We start from the raw sequence: 20,475 nt of genomic DNA on the forward strand, positions 1-20,475 counted from the left end.
GGACCGGAGCCAAGAACCCTCTTGCATTATCTCTGCAGGTCATTCAAGCCCACAGAGCGTAGTGGGCAGAAAATATACAGTATATTTGTGTGTGTGTGTGTGTGTGTGTGTGTGTGTGTGTGAGAGAGAGAGATATGAGTATAAATATGCTTGAGGTGTGAGTGTGTGTGTGTGTGTGTGTGTGTGTGTGTTTATTGGGGCGTGAGCATCTTTGTGGCAGAGTACTGAGGCAGCGGTGATGTGGGTGGAGTGTCTCTGCTCTGTGAATATGGACGTCTCTGATGGGGGTGCTGTGGGTGGAGTGTCCCTGATCTCTGTATGTGGAGTTCTCTTTGTGTGTGTGTGTGTGTGTGTGTGTGTGTGTGTGTGTGTGTGTGTGTGTGTGTGTGTGTGTGTGTGTGTGTGTGTGTGTGTGTGTGTGTGTGTATGTGTGTGTGTGTGTTTGTGCCTGTGTGTATGTTAGTGTGCGTGTATGTGGAGGTCTCTGTGTGTGTGTGTGTATGTGTGTGTGTGTGTGTGTGTGTGTGTGTGTTTGTGTTTGAGTGTGTGTGTGTGTAGAGGTATCTGTGTGTGTGTGTGTGTGTGTGTGTGTGTGTGTGTGTGTGTGTGTGTGTGTGTGTGTGTGTGTGTTTGTGTGTGTGGAGGTCTCTGATGGCGAGCACAGCTCATGTATAATGAGGAAGCAGAATATGTCCCCACTCCTCTCCAGCTCCCTCTCCTCGCAAGACCCATGCTCCTGAAACACTGACACACTCTCTCTCTCTTTCTTACTCTCACTCTCTCTATTTCTCTCTCTCTCTATCTCTCTCCCACTCCCTCCATCTCTATCTTTCTCTCTCTCCCTCCCTCTCTATCTTTCTCTCTCTCTCTCTCTCCCACTTTCTCTCTGTCACACTCTTGTGTTCTCTCCCCCCCAGCCTCCTCTATTTCTGTCTTTTGCTCCCTCTCTCTCTCTTCTATTTTCTTTCTTTCACTCCTCTTTCACTCTCTGCTTTTTCTCTCTCCCTTTCACACCAACCCTCTATCTCTATCCCTTCAGCGCTCTTTCTTTCATTCTCTTCCTCTCTCTCTCTCTCTCTCTCTCTCTCTCTCTCTCTCTCTCTCTCTCTCTCTCTCTGTGTCTCTGACACAATCACTGAGAGTATTTCTGCCTGGTCTCGCCATCCTGCTCAGAATAATCCATATCAAAGCCTGCGGTCGCCTCACAAAGCGCTGGCATGTAGTGGATTGTACATTCTATCAGTCTGGCCATCCGTCACCTAGGAAACGTACAGAAGGTGTGTACATGCACCCAAGCACTTCCTGTCTCTCTCCTCACAGGCAAATCTTAGAGTAAAGTCTTCTTAAAAAGGGTGATTTTCTTTCCCTCTGTAAGTGTGTCTGCGGTGTATGAGTTCTGTAGGCCGCTTGTTACTGTGTGGATAAATGGATTTATTGATGTCCATTTATGTTACTTACCGTTTCCATACATCAATAGCCATTAAGTTGGTTAGTGGTAAGTCCATTAACACAAGAGATTTCCTACATGCATTCCAGGGACCAAACTGTGGTGGGGAGATGACATATCGGCTCAGATGGGGACCGTGGACAAGATGGATGGCAGGAATGCTGTTATCATGAGGAACAAGACGACTGGGGTAGTCCACATGAAGGTCTACGATCAGGAAAGCCAGAAAGGTAAACATATGCTCATACAAAACACACATACACACATTGAAATACACACATACACACTCAGACACACACTCACTCACACTCACACACACACACACACACACACACGCACACACACAAACACACACACATACACACACACACTCTCTCTCTCTCTCTCTCCCTTTCACTGACATACTGACACATTCAATAACAGTCAAACACACACACAATCTTCCTGTTCATAAACATACAACACTAGACATTTTTGTGCATTTGCAGGTTCTTAGACAGAGATGTTCTTAAGCAGTTGTTGAAATATAAAGGGCTATGCTATATCACATTAAGGCTAATTTAGCAGTGCATTCAGAGTGTGACTCAGCCGCCGTAAGATAGAGAGACCCACATCAAGAAGAATTAGCTTCATGGAGCACAACCCCCCCCCCCACACACACACACACACACACACACACACACACACACACACACACACACACACACACAATTATTTCCTTGGAGCGGTGGCTTTTAGGTTAAGTACAGTGAAGAGCCAGCTTCCTTAGCAGCACTGAGTTACCCAGACCAATCATCCATATTAATGGCAACTCTATTAACAGCATTGCAGCCAATCCCCTAAATGTTCCATTAGTATAAAAAATGGCAATTAAGGAGTCTTTAAGGTAAATCTTTTTACTACCTCCTCAAAAAAAAACCTTCCTGTGACCAATTAGGCAGTCCATTTATCTCTCTGATGCCGATCGCAAGGATGGGGTTGGGATGGGATGGGGGGTGTCTCATTACTCCACTTCAAACAGCAACAAGGTGTGTCTGTGACGGGGGCGTCTCTGGAACAAAGCAGAGTCCCCGCACTGACCTGACATACACACACACACACACACACATGCACGCACGCATGCATGCACAAACACACACAGACACACACACATGCACACACACACACACACATACACATTTCACCACATGTTTGTGCCCCTGTGTATAATGGTTTCAAATCTGAAATGATGAAGTTTAATTAGAGTGTGTGTCACAGGGAGGCACTCTGCTAGAGTGAGACAGGAAGTATCATGTTGGGTGGAGGGTTCACTGGCACTAGCAGTGTCAGATTACAGAGGGTAAAGATTCAAATTATGTTGAGGTTTAATAGAGGTGTGTGTGTGTGTATGTGTGTGTGTGTGTGTGTGCGTGTGTGCGTGTTCGCGTGCGTGTGTGCGCGTGTGCGCGTGTGTGCGTGTGTGTGTGTGTGTTCCGGCAGGGCAAAACCCTTGTCAGGTTAAGAATGGCGGCTGCACACAGCTCTGTTTCCCCACGTCAGAGACTTCACGGACCTGTGCGTGCACCATGGGCTACAACCTCAAGAGGGACCGTGTGTCATGTGAAGGTACTGCCACAAACTAACCAATGGATGCAGAGAAAATGCTGAATTTAACTAAGTACAGTAAATGTAGCTTAATTGTTGTCATTTTCCATAACAGTAATATTTTCTGTTTCTCCTCTTTTCTGTTTTTCTGTCGATCCCTCCCTCTCTTTCTCTCAACCTTTTTCTCTCTCAATCTCTCCCTCTCTCTCCCTCTCTCTCTTAATCTATCCCTCTTTCTCTCTCCCTCTTCCTCTCTCTCTCTCTTCATCTTTCCCTCTTTCTCTCTCTCTCTCCCTCTCTCTCTCTCTCATCCTCTATTCCCCTCTCTCTCCCTCTCTCTTTTCCTGTGTCTTTCACTGCCCCGTCTCTGTGTCTTCCGCCTGCTTTAGGAGTGGGCTCGTTCCTGCTCTACTCAGTCCATGAGGGCATCAGAGGCCTCTCTCTAGACCCCGGTGATAACTCTGAAACCCTTATGCCAGTCACAGGCGCAGTTTTTACCGTGGGGCTGGACTTTCATGCAGGTGTGTGAAGCTGTGTGTCGCTGATGCTGTTGTTAAGTGTGTGTGTGTGTGTGTGTGCGCGTGTGCATGTGTGTGTGTGTGTGTGTGTGTGTGTGTGTTTGTGTGTGTGTGTGTGCCCCTTCAGTGTTGTCCTCGTGTGTGACGGTGTGTCTAAGCCATCAGGAACCATGAGAGACGTACTGCTTTGATGTTCGCATTCCACTTTGCCTAGACATCTAAAGAGAGTCGGACAAATGGAGGTGTTTCAAACACATGGCAGCAGAGAGAGTCAATGTTAGGGGCAGCCATCACTGAAACCAAAAAAGGTTTCTTTAGGATGAGGGAGTTTGAAGGCCATGTGTTTGGAGAAATACATTGCTCAGAAAAAAAGATTTAGTTTAGAGAAATATGTGTGTGAACTAGCTGTGTGTGTTTGCGTGACTGTGTGCGTGTGCATGTGCGTGTGTGCGTGTGCGTGTGCGTGTGCGTGTGCGTGTTCGTTTGCGTTTGCGTTTGCGTGTGCATGTGCTTGTGTGTGTGGATATGCTTTTGCTTACATACGTATAGAGCTGTTTCAAAAGAATGGCAACCAAAAAAGTTCATCACTGGCATCACTGAGACAGAGTAAAAGAAAAGATTAATGAAGAAAACTCTACTCAAATACTCAGGACAAAAATAGATTGTAAATATAACTGTGAAGTGTATATAATAAGTATATTATATTTTAAATAGAACAGTGAAGGACATTCGGGGGAAAAAAACTATTCTGAACAAAGCATTATGTAGAAATACGTGTCTGTGCATTTATATGAGATTTTAAAATTTGAACTCAAACTCAATATGCCAGATGGCACCAGGTATCTGCACAATCTGAACTATATATAGCGGTGAAATAAATGCCTTTTATCAGTTTAACCCTCTGACCTCTGATCAGTTTTGAGCGCGTGTGTCAGGCCATGGCATGTCGCTGGTTGTCCCTGGCCTTGGTATTATTACAAGGGCGTCATATCTGCTTCCTCCCTAGGTAATCACACAGTGTATTGAGCAGACATGGTCATATGTGTTTCTCCTTAGGTAATGACACAGTGTATTGGACAGACATGGGCTTAAACAAACTGTCCCGAGCCAAGCGTGATCAGACATGGAGGGAAGACATTATCACCAGTGGCCTCGGGAGAGTTGAGGGCGTAGCTGTGGACTGGATCGCAGGTATGTGTGTGCATGTGTCTGTGTGCGTGTGTGCGTGTGTGTATGTCTGTGTGTGTTTGTGTCTGTGCGTGTGTGCGTGTGTGTGTGTGCGTGTGTGTGTGTGTGTGTTTGTGTCTGTCTGTGCGTGTGTGCGTGTGTGTGTGCGTGTGTGTGTGTGTGTGTTTGTGTCTGTGTGTGTGTGTGTGTGTGTGTGTGTGTGTGTGTGTGTGTGTGTGTGTGTGTGTGTGTGTCTGTAAGTGATTGTTTTATTTTTGAGCTGCTGAATTGTATTGCGCTTATTGTGTTCTCTGTCGGTTCAGGGTCTTTCTTCCTTTGCCTCCAAAGGTAATATTTACTGGACGGACCACGGCTTTGGTCTCATAGAGGTAGCTCGTCTCTCCGGTATGTACCGGGCAGTGGTGATCTTCGAAGGACTGGATCAGCCCAGGGCCATTGCTCTGCACCCAGTGAAAGGGTGTGTACACACACAAACACAAACACACACGCACACACAGGGACACTCATGCGCACACACACACTTTTACTGGTGTTGGCTGAATACGGACACATCTAATAGCCAGTGCTCCACAAACAAGTGTATACGTCAATGGCGACTGGCTTTATATGGGGTTTGAGAATCATAGCATGCCTATTACTTCATACTACCCTTACATCGTAACATTCTAACTACTCTATTTAAGCATGGTTTAGTGTATTTGTAAATACTTAAAAACCATTGAGTAAACACACATTCTGACTGACACTTTATATTACATATACTTGTGATAAGGTTATGGTTATAGTTGTAATATAACCGTAATATGCTAATATGTTACCTACTGATAATTAATTAGTATGTTAAATGGTATTATTATGATAACAGCAAAGGTACTGTACCATTAAAGTGTTCAACTCACATGCAATGGAGAGCTATTGCTACTGTAGAGCACATGGTTGCTTCAGAGGCTGACACCTGGTATTAGCATGGATCTTTGGTGATCACGAGGGGACAGCTCTATGTACGTCAGTTCCCACCTGGCATTAGAATGTGTCTCCACGTGGCTTGCTTGACCACTTGTTCTTGGATCTTGGACCCGGCTCTATATGCAACAGAACCAAATGTACTTCTACCAGGTACCTGTCCAGTTTACCTCATTCACTGTGGATCTCAATGCGTCCCCAATGCACAATGAGTGCATTCACACCTGTACGCATAGATGTCCGCCTGTGGTCAGAGCACCCAAGAAGCATACTAGGTGTGAACAGGGCCATAGAAGGGGGAAGTGGAGGAACCACAATGGCTCCTTTTCTGTGTGACTTAAGAGGGGGCTACAGCAGGGATTATAGTAAAGAAGCTCAAATCCCCTTAAAAGCTCCCCATTACGCATACGAGCTGCTGACACCAGTGACACAGAGCCAGAGCGCTCGCATGTAATTAGCTGGAGCACGCTGGGGTTTTTCTTCCCTATCTGTGCCACGCTGGTAGGGATCTGGTGCTCTGGAGATGCCATGGGTTAAATATAGGATGAAGTCTTCGCTGGAGAAAAGAGGCATTGAATCCATGTTAATCTTTCGTTTTCTCCGCAACATTTGCATTGAGCTGGTGGTGAAGTTCTCACTTAATACGCAGGCAAATTATAAAGTTGAATATCTGTGTTTAAACACAAAGACAAAGACAATGACTTCATATGAATGTGCATGTCGAAAAACAAACAAACAAAAACTAAATGGAAAGGCTTAATGATTCATCAGATTAACTGAAATGAGAATGTTACTTGTCACGAATCTTGATTCGCTGTGAATGAGTCAAACTATTCCCTCAGTGTGCTTCTAACAGGCCTGGGTTATGAGAAACGAGACAGATTATAAGTCAGTGCTCAGCACCGTGCCAATGTCTGTTGTGTTCCCTCCATGCTTGCGAGGCACAAGGGGAGCGTCCATGGCAACCTTAACCATGTTCTCCTCCTTTAACCATGTTCTCCTCCCTTAACCTTGGTCTCCTCCCTTAACCTTGGTCTCCTCCTTTAACCTTGGTCTCCTCCTTTAACCTTGGTCTCCCCCCTGGTCTCTGGAGCAGGTTCATGTTCTGGACCGAATGGGGCCAGACCCCTCGCATCGCCAGGGCTCGCCTGGACGGATCCGATCAAACCACGCTGGTTAACACTGGTGTCACATGGCCGAACGGGATCTCCATCGACTACGAGGTGTGACCCTTCCCCCCTCCCCCAACCCCAACCCCACCTTTCACCCCCACCCCACCTTACACCCCCACCCCACCTTACGCCCCCATCCCACCAAGAAAGGTGCTTCTTCAGCACTCCATCCTCCCTCTGATCCTTGCAGATCCCAAAATCATATCCCACCCCCTGCCCCTTCATTATTTTTTTTGTTGATAAAATGTGGCGATAAGACGCCTGGCCTCCTGCTGAGGTTTATTTCCAAATTGCATTCCAGGAAAATAAATTATACTGGTGCGATGCCCGCCGTGACAAGATAGAGAGGATCAACCTTGAGAGCGGCGAGAGTCGAGAGATTGTACTGTCAGCGAGCAACGCGGATATGTTTGCTGTGGCAGTCTTTGGGGCTTACGTCTACTGGTCTGACAGGTAATTTATTTTTCCATAAATGTTACTCTCTCCAAATGGGGCCCAGAAACCAGCTCCCTCTAACCTTGTAGGATTAGCCACCTCCACACAAGGTTACCAGTAGAATCCCAGGAAAGCTTTGTAATTTACCTAAGAGAGAGAAAGAGGGACTCTTTCTTTGTGTTTTTCTTTTTTCTTATTTCCTATTCAAATTGCTCAATGTCATCGCAAGGGTAGGTTCCCCACCTTCTGTCAGGCCAGCTGTCTACTCTGTTTTAATGAGTTCTTCGATTTTAATTAGTCGAGGCCCATTGATTGGCTCTTGTCAAACTTCCTTTTCCTCGCCTTCTTCCTGGGCAGGGCACATGCCGACGGCTCCATCCGCCGCGGCTCCAAGAGTGACGCCAGCGACACGCAGACCATCCGCAGCGGCCTTGGAGTCAACCTGAAAGACGTCAAAGTCTTTAACAAAGTCCGGGAGAAAGGTTGAGGTTTCCTTCAATGACCTTGTTCATTCTTTTTATGTCTAAACTGCCTGGTAGTGTTTGACTTAAAGCAAATTGTCAGAGGTTGTTTCATTTGGCTGTGAACACGTTGAAACGGCAGAAAGAGGCTGGTGTGTTTAATAACACGACTGAAGATTCTGAAGAGCCAAAGGGGCATCTTACTTTCATGTGTAGCGAGTTGAAACATCTCCTGTTTTACTGAATAAGTGAATGAATCTTTCCACTTTAATACATGGTTACATAGAGTGCTTCTATCCCAAGCACTTTGCATACATCATCATAGGGGAACTCACAAAACCCAGTGTAGAACCCACTTAGATAATGTGACTATAGTCATCATTTGCCAGCATGTTCACCACATATCATCAGTCATGTTAGCAGGTAAAGGTTGTGTAGTAGCATCTAGTAGTGCTAGTAAAAGCAGGAGTTGCTAATAGTCCTCAGTAGCTTGTGCTAGGGTTAGGGTTAGGGTTAAACTAGCAGTCTAAACTGCCACTCTACTACTCTAATCCCTGCCGTCCAGAAAGAACATGTGTTCTCCTGAAGAGGGATTAGTCTGAGTTAAAGAGGCTCATTGACAAGTGTGTGTGTGTGTGTGTATGCGTTTGCGTGGGCGTGTGTGTGTGTGTGCCTCGCTCAGGTACGAACCCTTGCGGGCGTAACAACGGCGGCTGCCAGCAGCTTTGTTTCCACCTGGGTGGCAGCAGGCGGACATGCGCCTGTGCCCACGGTTACCTGGCTGAGGACGGTCTCCGGTGCCAACGGTACCATGGCTATCTGCTCTACTCCGAGAGAACTGTTCTCAAGAGTGTCCACCTCTCCGACGAGGGGAACCTCAACTCTCCAGTCAGGGCCTTCGAGAACCCGGCCTACTTTAAGAACGTCATTGCGCTGGCTTTTGACTACCAGCAGCAAACAGCAGGAACCAATCGCATCTTCTTCAGTGATGTCAATTTTGGGAATATACAGATGATCAACGACGACTGGACGGGGCGACAAATCATTGTTGAAAGTGAGTGGCTATTTTGTTTGTTTGTTGTTTGTGCTTGATGGCTTTTTTTTTTTTTTTGTCTGTGTATATAGTATAGTAGACTATGCTGCTGTGATGTGAAACCTACCCAACCATGCTGCCGTGTTTGTTTATGCGATTGCAGCTTTCAGAATGATTTGTGTTTTGTGTCGCTGGATCCTAAAAACATGTCTTCCAGTGATCAGTGGTGCAAGCTTCTCCTGGACATCCCGACAGTGTTTTTCTTTTTGTCTTGTATGTTTGCTCTTTAAGGAACACTATGCTCGGTGAGATCCTATAATATATTTTGCCTGGAAAAAAACATTACATGAACAGGTGATTCACAGTATCAATACCTGCCATATTTGAGAGACTGTGCGGCTCATTTTAAATATACATCTCCTCTCCTCAAAGAGCTTTGTAATGGCTGTTGTTATTCTCTTGAAAGAAATGGGCCCAATTTAGTTGTCAAGAGGGATGAATGGCACTTGATGGACTATGTGCCAAATATAGATGGTGTGGAGGGTGAAAAGAAAAGCTGTGCATTGTCTCACTGGAGAACCGTCAATGTTCTCGTTTGGCCTTTATGGTGATTTAGGTGGGTTTGTCTTCTGAGAAAGCAATTGGTATGCAATATTTAAGTATAACAGCACCAGGAATTACCTTTAATGGTTGTTTCTTTATTGCTTGCCATTGCTGTACAACACCTGTGAAATGAAAACAGTAGAAACCAGGTTGATATTTTCAGTCTTCGACTGATGGATCTCGACTGGTGTATTGTTCAGTAGATCTGTAACTGAATTGTCAAAGGCTTCTTTATGAATACACCTAGGCACTTTCATTCCAAGTGTAATCACCTGTTTCAGGCAGCATAAGGACTGTCTTTGCTTGCTTTAGGCCGGACTGCTCTTAACACGCGTGTGATTTGGCCCGGTAGGAGAGGAATGTGCATTGAAAATGTCCACTCTCATTTCTCCTGTTCTCAAAAGCAAGCAAATTGATTCCATCTTCAGCCTTTATCTAAAGCAGACTGGCGCGTCACTTACAGCTGAGCAGCCAGAAGAGCATGAGAACACGGTTCTTTTCCCGTTAAATGTTTTCCAATAGTGCAGAGGTTGAACTAGAGCGGAAAGTTTTCCTCATGCATTTTCAGACAGGAGAGTGATCTTAGAGCAATCTTTCTTTTTCATGGTCCCACTCGTCAAGCCTGAATGAAATGTACTTTTGTGTCGGGAAGGATTCCAATTCAATTCAATTCAATTCAATTCAATTCAATTCAATTCAATTCAATTCAATTCAATTCAATGTTTACAGTGCCCAGAGCTTGAACCCCCATAGAGCAAACACTAAGGCAACGGTTGCAAGGAAAAACCTTTTAACAAGAAGAACCCATCTCATAAGGGGGGGCATCTGCTTGGGGCCAGAGATACAAAAAGGTTGTGTGTGTACGAATGCGTATATGTTGGTTGTTAGGTGGTGATGGGCAGCAGGAAGCAGGTAGCAGGGCATAGCAACACCTTGCCGAAGAGAGCCTAAAGTTATGCCAGAATGGAAATAGGTATTTTAATAGATTGTCTTTTGTACGTATGTAAACATCATTATAATGGTGGAGATCAAATGGCCATGGCCATCAGCGTCGGAGGCAATGATCCTACTATGTCGGAGGAGAAGAGAGACAATTTTGTACACAATAGAAAATGGCATGTTACAGTACAGCCTAGGCCTATGGCGGCATGACTAAAGGATGGTGCATGCTGGTGCAACAGCACCACGAGGGTGGTCTGGAGCTTGACTATACCCATCACGACTGGCAGGCCAGTGGCAGAAAGGCAACAGCAAAGGCAGGCCCTCCTAACCACACCATTCCTACCTATGATGAGTAATGAAGAGGATAGCTTAAAGCTAAAGGGTGTCAGTTTCTTGGATAAAGGAAGGAAGATTATTCCAAAAGAGCAGGGCTCGACCGCAAAGGCTCTACATCCTAACCTAATATTTATGAAAATGATGAGAATGAGAGATTTAATAGTTCTATATGGGCAGTACGGGACTAGTAAATTGCTAATGTAGTCAGGAAGTAGGCTGTTCAGGGCTGCAGAGTTACGCTCTTGGCGTGAGATTCACTTAAATGACCTGTCTCACGCTAGCATGAAAAAAATAACTTTAAATTCATTGTATCTTACGCCAAAAAATGCACCTGTTTTGGTCAAACTCACCAATTCTCACGGCAAGTCAGTCTTGACAGTTGGCAACTCTGGGGCTTTGAAAGTTAGAAGGAGAATTTTGAAATCAATTCTCCTTTTGACAGGGAGCCAGTGAAGAGAAATGTGTTATTTCTAAGTTCTAGTCAGTATGCAAGCAGCCATACTTTGCATCAGCTTGGGGTTGTTTAGTGAGTTGTTACTGCATCCAGATAGTAAAGTATCGCAGTAGTCAAGTCTTGACGTGACACATGCATGGGTTAGCATTTCTACATCCTGGAAAGATAGGACTTTCTGACTTCAGCAACATTAAGTAAGTAAAAGAAGATCTGTTTAATGTTAGTGTTGAGAGAAAAGTCCTGATCGATGATTACACCAAGATTCTTAACACTTGTCAGTGAGAAGCCATTGCGTGTAGGTTGGCTAGACAGTGTGCCTCTCAAATGCCTCTCAAATGCTGAAAGCCTAACCATAGCGTTGGTTTTGTCTGAATTCAGAAGAAAGAAGTTGTTTGTCATCTAGACATCTTAGGCATGCTTCAAGCTGAGAAAGTGGTGTGAGTATCTGGCATAATGGACAGTTATAGTTAAGTATCATCAGTGTAGGAATGAAAATGCTTCCTAATTACAGAGCCTCAAGGTAGCATTTACAAAGAGAAGAGCAGGGGTCCATATTCAGAGCCATGGGGGACTCCATCATTTAGGCTACCTTTGTTTGATGGCTCATTATGGAGTGTACAAAGACTTAAGCCAGTCAAGTGCATGACTTTTGATACCTACATGGTTTGACTGTTTTTCCCCACTTCTCTTATGGAACAAACCAATAAATTGTATTTTATGATAGTTTCCATATTATTGTCCATGTTCTTGTAGACATCATAACTTCAGGAAGATATATCAATGTTGTTGGCTGTGGCCTCTCTTTATACTATCTGTGGTATACGTTTTCGACAAGCTGTCACTCGACGAGATTTTATATGAGTAGTGTTCAGTTTTATATGCTCGCCAGTGCTGTATTTTTTATTTATTTTGGCTGTATTATCCTGTTACGAGCCCATACACAGTGACATGACCATCAGAAGTTCAAAATATAATGAGACCCTAAAGGGAAGGGCCTTGAGATTTCTACTGTATTGCTTGTGATTGCACACTGGCCTTGATGCGAGGGCCGCATTATTCACAACTCCATCAGTTGTATTTTTTTATATATTTTTTTAAGCCTCTGTGATTTCTCTCCCTCGTTGTTCCATTTGGCCTTCTCATGTCTTGCATCAGAAGTCAGCGCTTGAATACTGTATGCAAGACGTATTATATTGAGACATAACTTCTTATTCTTCTTCTCCCTCCACCTACCCCGCTGTTCTCATCGCCGAGTGTAGCGCAGTGCATTATCTTAATAGGGCTATGCTTTGTGCATGTGTAGAGGCCTTCTACTCACTCTATGCGATTCTTGCTATTGTTGTCTTGTAGCCACTGTGCTTTTGCATGCGTAGTGTTCTTACTCTGTGTGTTGCTGTAGCTGTGGTTTTGTAGTTGGTGAGACTTTGTTAGACAGGCGTTTCATGAACTCCTGAGTAATGGGCTTGTCAGAGGTTGAGGGCAGGTGGGAGATATAACCTGCTCCCCCTTCACCCCCCATCCACCCAGGGTGGAGCCAACCCTCCCCGCCCCCTCCCAGACACATCTTGTAAATCACTTCGCCAGCGTGTTTGTGTGTTTGTGTGTTTGTGTGTGATGTAGCCCAACCCCATCCCAACCACCCCCCCCCCCCACCCCACCCCACACAAACACACACACACTCACACAACTCCTGCTTCTCCATCACCCCCCACCCCTCTGGTGGTTTTATCGCGGGGCCAGCCCTTGCGTCGGCCTGGGCCAGGGCCAGGTGAGTGCTGCTAGCAGCGTGTGGTATTGACAGCCCGCTGTCTCCGCCTGAGAGAGATCCATCTTCGTTAGCCGCTGTAAAAGTGATGGATGGTCGACAGCCAATGATGTAATGGCACCCCCCCTCTCCTCCCCTCCTTCCCCCACACACCTTGTAAATCACATCGCCTGTGTGTGTGTGTGTGTGTGTGTGTGTGTGTGTGTGTGTGTGTGTGTGTGTGGGTACGTACATGTTTAATCAGCTTCATTCCACATCGCCAACTGGTAGATTTAAATTGTCAGGGCGAGTAGCATTGCGGCGGTCTTTTCCCGGATCTCTTTTGTCCTTAATGTCTACTCAGATCATCCAAAACATCTACTTATAATGACATCAAGTTGCTTTTGGTATATTAAGACATTAGGGGGAAAAGACAGACACACTCACGATGCCCATCTGACACAGTATACCTTTGATATATATATCACTGTTATCTTTGAACTTTAATTGCATGTTTTATTCTTATTTATCTGAGAACTTGGTTAAGAACAATAACAACGATGTGTCTGTGTGTGTGTGTTTTGTGTGTGTGTGGGAACGTATGTGTGCAGGAGCACATCAGCCTCTCCATCAGGGGTCTTTTCATCAGTAGAGGTGTGTGTGTGTGTGTGTGTGTGTGTGTGTGTGTGTGTGTGTGTGTGTGTGTGTGTGTGTGTGTGTGTGTGTGTGTGTGTGTGTGTGTGTGTGTGTGTGTGTGTGTGTGTGTGTGTGTGTGTGTGTGTGTGTGTGTGTGTGTGTGTGTGTGTGTGTGTGTGTGTGTGTGTGTGTGTGTGTGTGTGTGTGTGTGTGTGTGTGTGTGTGTGTGCGTGTGTGTGCTGTGTTTGAGCCTCTCCAGTCTTCCTGTATGGGAGGGAGGAGAGGGGTGAGAGGAGAGGAGCTGGGCATGTCTGTAATGCATGGAGACAGCCCATCCCATAACACCTGCAAAGAGAGACAAGGAGAGAGAGAGGGAGTACGAAATAAAGAGGGAAAGTGTGTGAGAGAGAGAGTGAGAATAAGAGAGATAGATAGAGAGAAAGAGTGAGAATAAGGGAGAGATTCAGAGAGTAAAGAGAAAGCCAAGCCTCACGCTGATAGCGGACAGATCCATCAGCCTGCCTTAGAGACTGCGGACGCGGGGGTTTGTGTGTGTGTGTGTGTGTGTGTGTGTGTGGTTCGGAGAAGGAGGATGGGGGGGGGGGGGTAGAGGAGATAAATGAGCTCGCTAATCAGAGACACGTCGGTGTATAAAGCACCGCCACTCTCCTCCGATGGGCGCTTTAATGAATATGAATTGCTTTGTGAAATTCTTGCTATCCATATCCGTGTCACACTATTAGATGTGCAATATTAGTCTTCAAAGCCACGCGCCTTCACGTTCCCCCATAAAGATCAATTCATTTGCCTCCCAGTAAGTGGATTATGTAAGTAATGTACGGTAATGGAGAGGTTTTCTGCCGGTTCTGTGATGAAAATGATATATGGTGGCATTTCAGGGGTTTGTCTCTTTGCAGGTAGTAAAGGTGAATTGAACAGTGCGCAGAGGCAGGCAAATGATGCGATTGTCCTTGCTGAAACAGGAAACGGTGAACACTGATTGTCCTTGCAGAAACAGGAAACGGTGAACACTGCCAAGCCGGGCTGCCAAAGCTCTGTTTATCTCTGAGTCCAGCGGGACGCCTCTCTGCCGGCATGCCCTCGTTATGTTCAGTCCAAGCGAGCTGGCAGAGCCGGTCTTGCTTTGCATTACTTTGCTCTCCGCTCCGACCTGCGATCGCAGCGCCGTGTCAGAGTCATCACATCACAAACAGCTGTTGTGGGAGAGCAAGACACTGTTCACAGGCCCGCTTCCTTATAAAATCGCATTCACTAACGACATGACATGAAGCAGAAGGAATTTGTCAGCAAATGTGCGTGTGATGGTTTAGACACAGGGCTTGGTGCAGGAGCTGCTAAAAATCAGCCTGTATTGAGGCACAATCCTGATCAAAATCAGCCTGTGTTAAGGTGCAATCCTGATCAAAATCAGCCTGTGTTAAGGCGCAATCCTGATCAAAATCAGCATTTGTTGAGGCGCAACCCTGATCAAAATAAGCATGTGTTGAGGGTGCAATCCTGATCAAAATAGGCATGTGTTGAGGCACAATCCTGATCAAATTCTTTCCTGCAAACCAGAACGTGGAATTAGAAGTGAGTGACGCCCCTTCCTTGATCCGAGGTCTGAGTTTCACTTTTTTTAAGGATTTATGCCAATGAGGTGAGTGCTGACTTCAGCGCTTCAGCGTGAGAATTCTGTTACCTTAACAACGGGAATCATACATTCTAGCGAAACATTATTATCCGTTATTATTGACTAATTGTAAGCTAGCTACTATGGCGAATAAAATGCAAGGCGTCGGGAGCTGTGCATTTTAAAACGTCTTTAAAAGGCGTCCGCCTTTTTCCTTGTCCCATAGGGAAAAAAGGTGCATGTAAAAAAGGTAATGGCAGTTGAAAGACAAGAAGTCTAGTGTGAACACGGCCTAAGTGCACCTCTATCCCTCATTCATATTAGCTGCCAGCCAGTCAGTTTGTCAGTTTTTATTTTTGTTTCGTCATTTCTTTACTTTCTTTCTTCTGGGATCAGTGGAGGCCTTGGCCTACCAGCAGGGTAACTACATTAGGCCTTGGCCTCCCACCCGGGTAACTACATTCGGAACTAGTCGCGGAAGTGAGGGAACGAGGTTGGCAAGCACACACACACAAGACCAGTGAAGATTGGTCTAAGAGTTTTTCTAGCTAAATCAAAACCAACAAAGGCACAGCTGGCACTGATAAAAGGCTTGAAAAGCTTACTTTTTAGGCAATATGGTTGTTACGGTCTTTCTATGAAAGTTTTATTTTTCTTCGCATTTATTTTCACAGGGTGGTCTGGCCCGGAGCACGAACCTGCATAGTGCCTAGGCGGCTAGTTGGAACAACAGGATACATTTTGTGAAGATGATCACAGTACTAGTTGCGGATAAAACATGCTTCAAAAAGTGGCAAATTGCTGTGTACTGTGTCTTTTAGTCTTTTAGAGTATTGAACCCATGGCCGTTGTGTTGTTAGCGCCTTGGTCTTCAAGTTTAGGGACAGTAACTCTCTTTTCCTTGTTCTCTTGGCTGTCTTTCCTTAAAGGGCCAAGTGTAACACTGTTTTGTTTTATTTGCTGTATATGTTTGTCCATTAGTTTACCCGGTGATAAACATTACAATCGGCATTCTCTTTTCTCATTCGATAGATGTGAGGTTGGTTGAGAGCATGGTTTGCAATTGTGACCAATCAGTACTATTTTGTCCTTCCTCTCCAGATAGATTTGGGGGTCAGAGTTAAGGGTGTGGTTACCAATGCGATAATAACTGACGTTTGTTTTTCTTCCTCTACTGTTAGAGATAGATTTGGTTGAGGATGTGGTTTACCGTTGTATTGAAAGATAGATTTGGTTGAGGTTGTGGTTTACCGTTGTGTTTTTTGTTTTTCCTCTCCTGGTAGACGTGGGATCGGTGGAGGGCCTGGCGTATCACCGCGGCTGGGGCACGCTCTACTGGACCAGCTCCACCAGCGCTACCATCAGCCGGCACACCATCCAGCCCGGTACCCACGCCGCATTTACCAAGGAGCCCGTGGTCATCATGGCCGAGGACGACCACCCGCACGTGCTTGCCCTCGACGAGTGTCAAAAGTACGACCACAAACACTCCACACCCCTAAACCCCTTATACTCCTCTTACTTTCCTCTTTTCTCTGTATCTTTTTCTCTGTCTATATCTTTATCTCTCTATTTCTCTGTCTCTCCCTCTCATGTGCTATTTCTTTCTGAAAAATATGACCTCTCATCCACCTGTTCACCATGGACGAGTGTCAAAAATAAGACCAAACCACCCCATAACCTCTTTACTGCCCTCTCTCTCCCTCTCTCTCTCCATCTGTCCCTCTCTCTAACTATCTCTCTTGAAAGTTTGATCTCTCAGACTTCTTTCATCTTTTTGCTTTCCTCATTTAATCTCTTTTTTCCATCATCTATTTCTCTGTCCATCAATCCATTTCTCTCTCTCTCTCTCTCTCTCTCTCTCTCTCTATCTCTCTCTCTCTCTCTACATGTCTATTTCCCAGTCGGTTTGTCCCACAAGCTACCCCTCCATCCATCAAAACTTAAAATACCAAATCAGAATAATTTGTTTTTATAATAATGAAAAATCTCGAAATAATTTCCTTGGTGGAAATGATGGCACTTATCGAATGATGTATTGAGTGGATTAAGTTGTTTTACAAGCCAGCAGAAATGTGCCCATTAATACGTCCTCATCGGAGTTTGATGCCAGTGCTTAGCGGACTGACACACCAGTGAGCCACTTTACCTACAAAGAAGCTATTCATGTTCCATGTCATGGCCCTGACAGCTGGGATCTCTTAAACCCCTGTGTGAAGCCTGCGAGTTTTGTGACTCTCTATCTAAAAGCCGTTGACAGGGTGACTTCTCAGTAATTAAGTCTCAGCAATTAGATGGAAGACCACATACAGAGTGACGCTCTTATGTCCCTTCCTGCCTGCCTGCCTGCATGATGGCTTTGCAGTACTTCAAATAGAATGGCCCTGATGTCAGTAAACTTAGTGAGACTCACAGTGGAGGCTTCAGAGCCCACTCAAGTAAACAGTCAGTTAGATGAACGTTTGACCACAGTGAACATCTATCGATTTAATTATCCCTTCATGCATCTGTGTCGCTGTGAAAGTGATGGGAATTGCTTCATCTTTGCGTATCCATAAGGTTGGCAAGGCAGTTGAGAATAAATAGAACCCAGGGATTCTGTCCGTATCTGAAGAAAAAAAATTCTGCCTTTTGAGCTCAATGGCAAATTGGTGCTAATCCACAGTGGTCTTGCATCCAGCTGCGCAGGCTTTTATGGGTGATGTTGAGTTTTCATTCCTCTGACCTCCTTTTGCTCCCGTGACCCTCGTCAGAGTCAGATACACCCCGGGATCCATCGCAGGCTGTGACGGCAAAGTGGTCCGAGGAGGAGTGTCTCTTTTCCAGGGCCCTGACACGAGGCCGTGGAGTGTCTTAGTGCCAGGCAGGGACAGGAGCCAGACAGCACCTGTGGCGAGATCCACACAGATAACAGCTGACCGTGTAAACTTGTTCTTGTTCTGTCAACTTGTTCTGGCCCACTTCTGGCCCACTTTTGGCCCAGAGTCAGGCACTATCTGGGGGAGCTTGTTTCAGCAGTAGGTTGTCTATGGTCCCATCTCTGCCCCAATAAATCCCCGTCGTCGTCCCCCTTGGAGGGGTGTGTGTGTGTGTCCCATCACTTCTCTCTCACTGCCCTCACATTTAAACGTGTGTTTGCTGTCCAATAACACTAATAGCTTTGACAGGAATTAACTGAGAATAGTGTTACGTCTCAAACACTGAAAAAACAGAATGCCTTGGAATAAATCCCTGTAATTGATGTAGGCATGGTAACGTAGGCATGGCTCCTCTAAGCTTGATAGAGTAATTAACTGTTGAGGGTGGTGATTCATTATGCTACATTTGTGTATTCTCAAAGCACCTCAAGGGGTTCTGTCCTCGCCTTTGGAAATTCAGTCACAGTGAAACATATTTCCATTTCACTACAACAGCTAAATTGTTTGAATAATGCAACAATTTTCATTTTTTTATGCGGGCAGCATAAATCATTGCAGCGCACATTTAACACACACACACACACACACATACGTTTTACTTTACTAATACACCACATATTCAGTGGCAAGACTCCTGCTGGACAGTTAAAAAAAATAGCTTGTTTTTAACTCAGCGATGGTAGATCTCACACTCTCTTTCAGGGTCTGTGTTTAGTCTGATAGGGTGAGGAAGGTTGAATGATTGAGAAATATGTGCATTAACAGAGGCTTGACATGAAGAAGAAAGGAATACAGGATTCTCTTTCTGAATTTGGATCTCAGCTCTTTCTGGTGACAGTCTGGCTCAGTACAATAGTTAATGCAGTCCTTTCAAAGAAGGGTCCATTAACAGGGGTCAAGAAACAGGCTGTCTGGTTAATTCAGAATGTTTTCGCACGTATTCAGGAAAATGCTACTTATATGATATGACTCAGACATCATACTTCTTATTTTCTTTTCACTGTTCTCTGTAAGTGCTAATGGCTTCTGATTCTTCTTCTCCTCCTCCTCTTCCTCTTCCTCCTCTTCCTCCTCCACCACCTCCTCCTCCTCTTCCTCCTCCCCCACCTCCACCTCCACCTCCACCTCCTCCTCCTCCTCCTCCTCCTCCTCCTCCTCCTTCTCATGGGTCCCAGCCTAATGTTTTGGACTAACTGGAATGAGCAGCGCCCCTGCATCATGAGGTCGACCCTGGCAGGGAAGAACATCCGGGTCATCGTCAGCAGTGAGATCTCAACCCCTAACGGACTCACCATTGACCACAAGTCCGAGAAGCTGTACTTCTCTGACGGAAGTCTGGGGAAGATCGAGAGGTGTGATTACGATGGATCCCACAGATATGTAAGGAAACAGACACAGACACAGACACAGACACACACACACACACACACACACACACACACACACACACACACTTGATCAACCTTATTATTAAAGACATCCAGCAGGCTTTTTTTCCTTTGCAAGGACAAACACTGACTTCGTACAATAGAAATATCACCACAAGCAGACACACACTGACACACACAGACACACACACACATACACAGACACACACACACACACACACACACACACACACACACACACAGACACACACATGCACACCTACTGCGTTGTACCAAATTCCCACAGCTAATGAAAAGGGCTATCATAGAGGCAGTAATTACACACTGGCAGAGGTGGCCCTGTGTCATCTGCAGCTACACAGAAACCGCCCCAGTTGGCCTCGTCGCCCTGGGGTCAGGATATTATCCACCTTGTTTGCACCCCGATGATTGGGCTGGGGGTTTGGGGCTGAGGGCCGGGGAGGGGTGGTTTTCTGAGGGGGTTACAGAACTTGGTGAAGGGGTTGTTAGTGCTCGGTATTCACTACGCTAATGACGGCCGCGTGATCTCCCTGCTCAAGCTGACTTGACAGCCAGGCAATTAAAAGGTGAAAATGAAGCCAGGGAACCATCCACAGAAGGGAAGAGGAGAGGAGAGGAGAAGAGAAGAGAAGAGAGGATGAGAGAGGGTAAGAGGAGAGGAGAGGAGAGGAGAGGGGAAGGGAGGGGAGGGGAAGGGAAGGGGAGGGGAGGGGAGGGGAGGGGAGTGTAGAGGAGAGGAGAGGAAAGGAGGGGATAGGAGGAAAGAGGAGAGGACGAGGGAGGAAAGAGGAGCGGACGAGAGGAGAAGAGGAAAGGGTATGAGTGGAGAAGAATTGAGTGGAGGGGAGAGGAGGAGAAGAGAGGACTAATGGGTTTATGAGTGGAGAGGAGGAGAGGAATGGAGTGGAGAGGAGATGAGGGGAGAGAAGAGGAGTGGAGAGATGCTGAATATGATGAGAGGGGAGATAAAAGGAGAAGAGAAGAGAAGAGAGGAGAGGA

At 45.8% G+C, this 20,475-nt stretch overlaps 1 protein-coding gene across 1 annotated transcript in view; it reads left to right on the top strand.

The window, feature by feature from the left end:
• The window catches only part of lrp1ba (low density lipoprotein receptor-related protein 1Ba), a gene marked incomplete at both ends in the record, with an annotated part of 268,441 nt that overhangs the window by 130,698 nt on the left and 117,268 nt on the right, over positions 1-20,475 (top strand). The window contains 11 exons of the mRNA XM_080836005.1: positions 1,537-1,677; positions 2,927-3,052; positions 3,421-3,552; positions 4,606-4,740; positions 5,065-5,194; positions 6,797-6,923; positions 7,174-7,325; positions 7,665-7,789; positions 8,451-8,822; positions 16,433-16,622; positions 19,243-19,447. Coding sequence (XP_080692131.1) covers positions 1,537-1,677; positions 2,927-3,052; positions 3,421-3,552; positions 4,606-4,740; positions 5,065-5,194; positions 6,797-6,923; positions 7,174-7,325; positions 7,665-7,789; positions 8,451-8,822; positions 16,433-16,622; positions 19,243-19,447 — 1,835 coding nt within the window. The remainder of the gene's footprint in view (positions 1-1,536; positions 1,678-2,926; positions 3,053-3,420; positions 3,553-4,605; positions 4,741-5,064; positions 5,195-6,796; positions 6,924-7,173; positions 7,326-7,664; positions 7,790-8,450; positions 8,823-16,432; positions 16,623-19,242; positions 19,448-20,475) is intronic.

Source organism: Sprattus sprattus, assembly GCF_963457725.1.
Source record: "Sprattus sprattus genome assembly, chromosome: 3".
Lineage (NCBI taxonomy): Eukaryota > Metazoa > Chordata > Actinopteri > Clupeiformes > Clupeidae > Sprattus > Sprattus sprattus.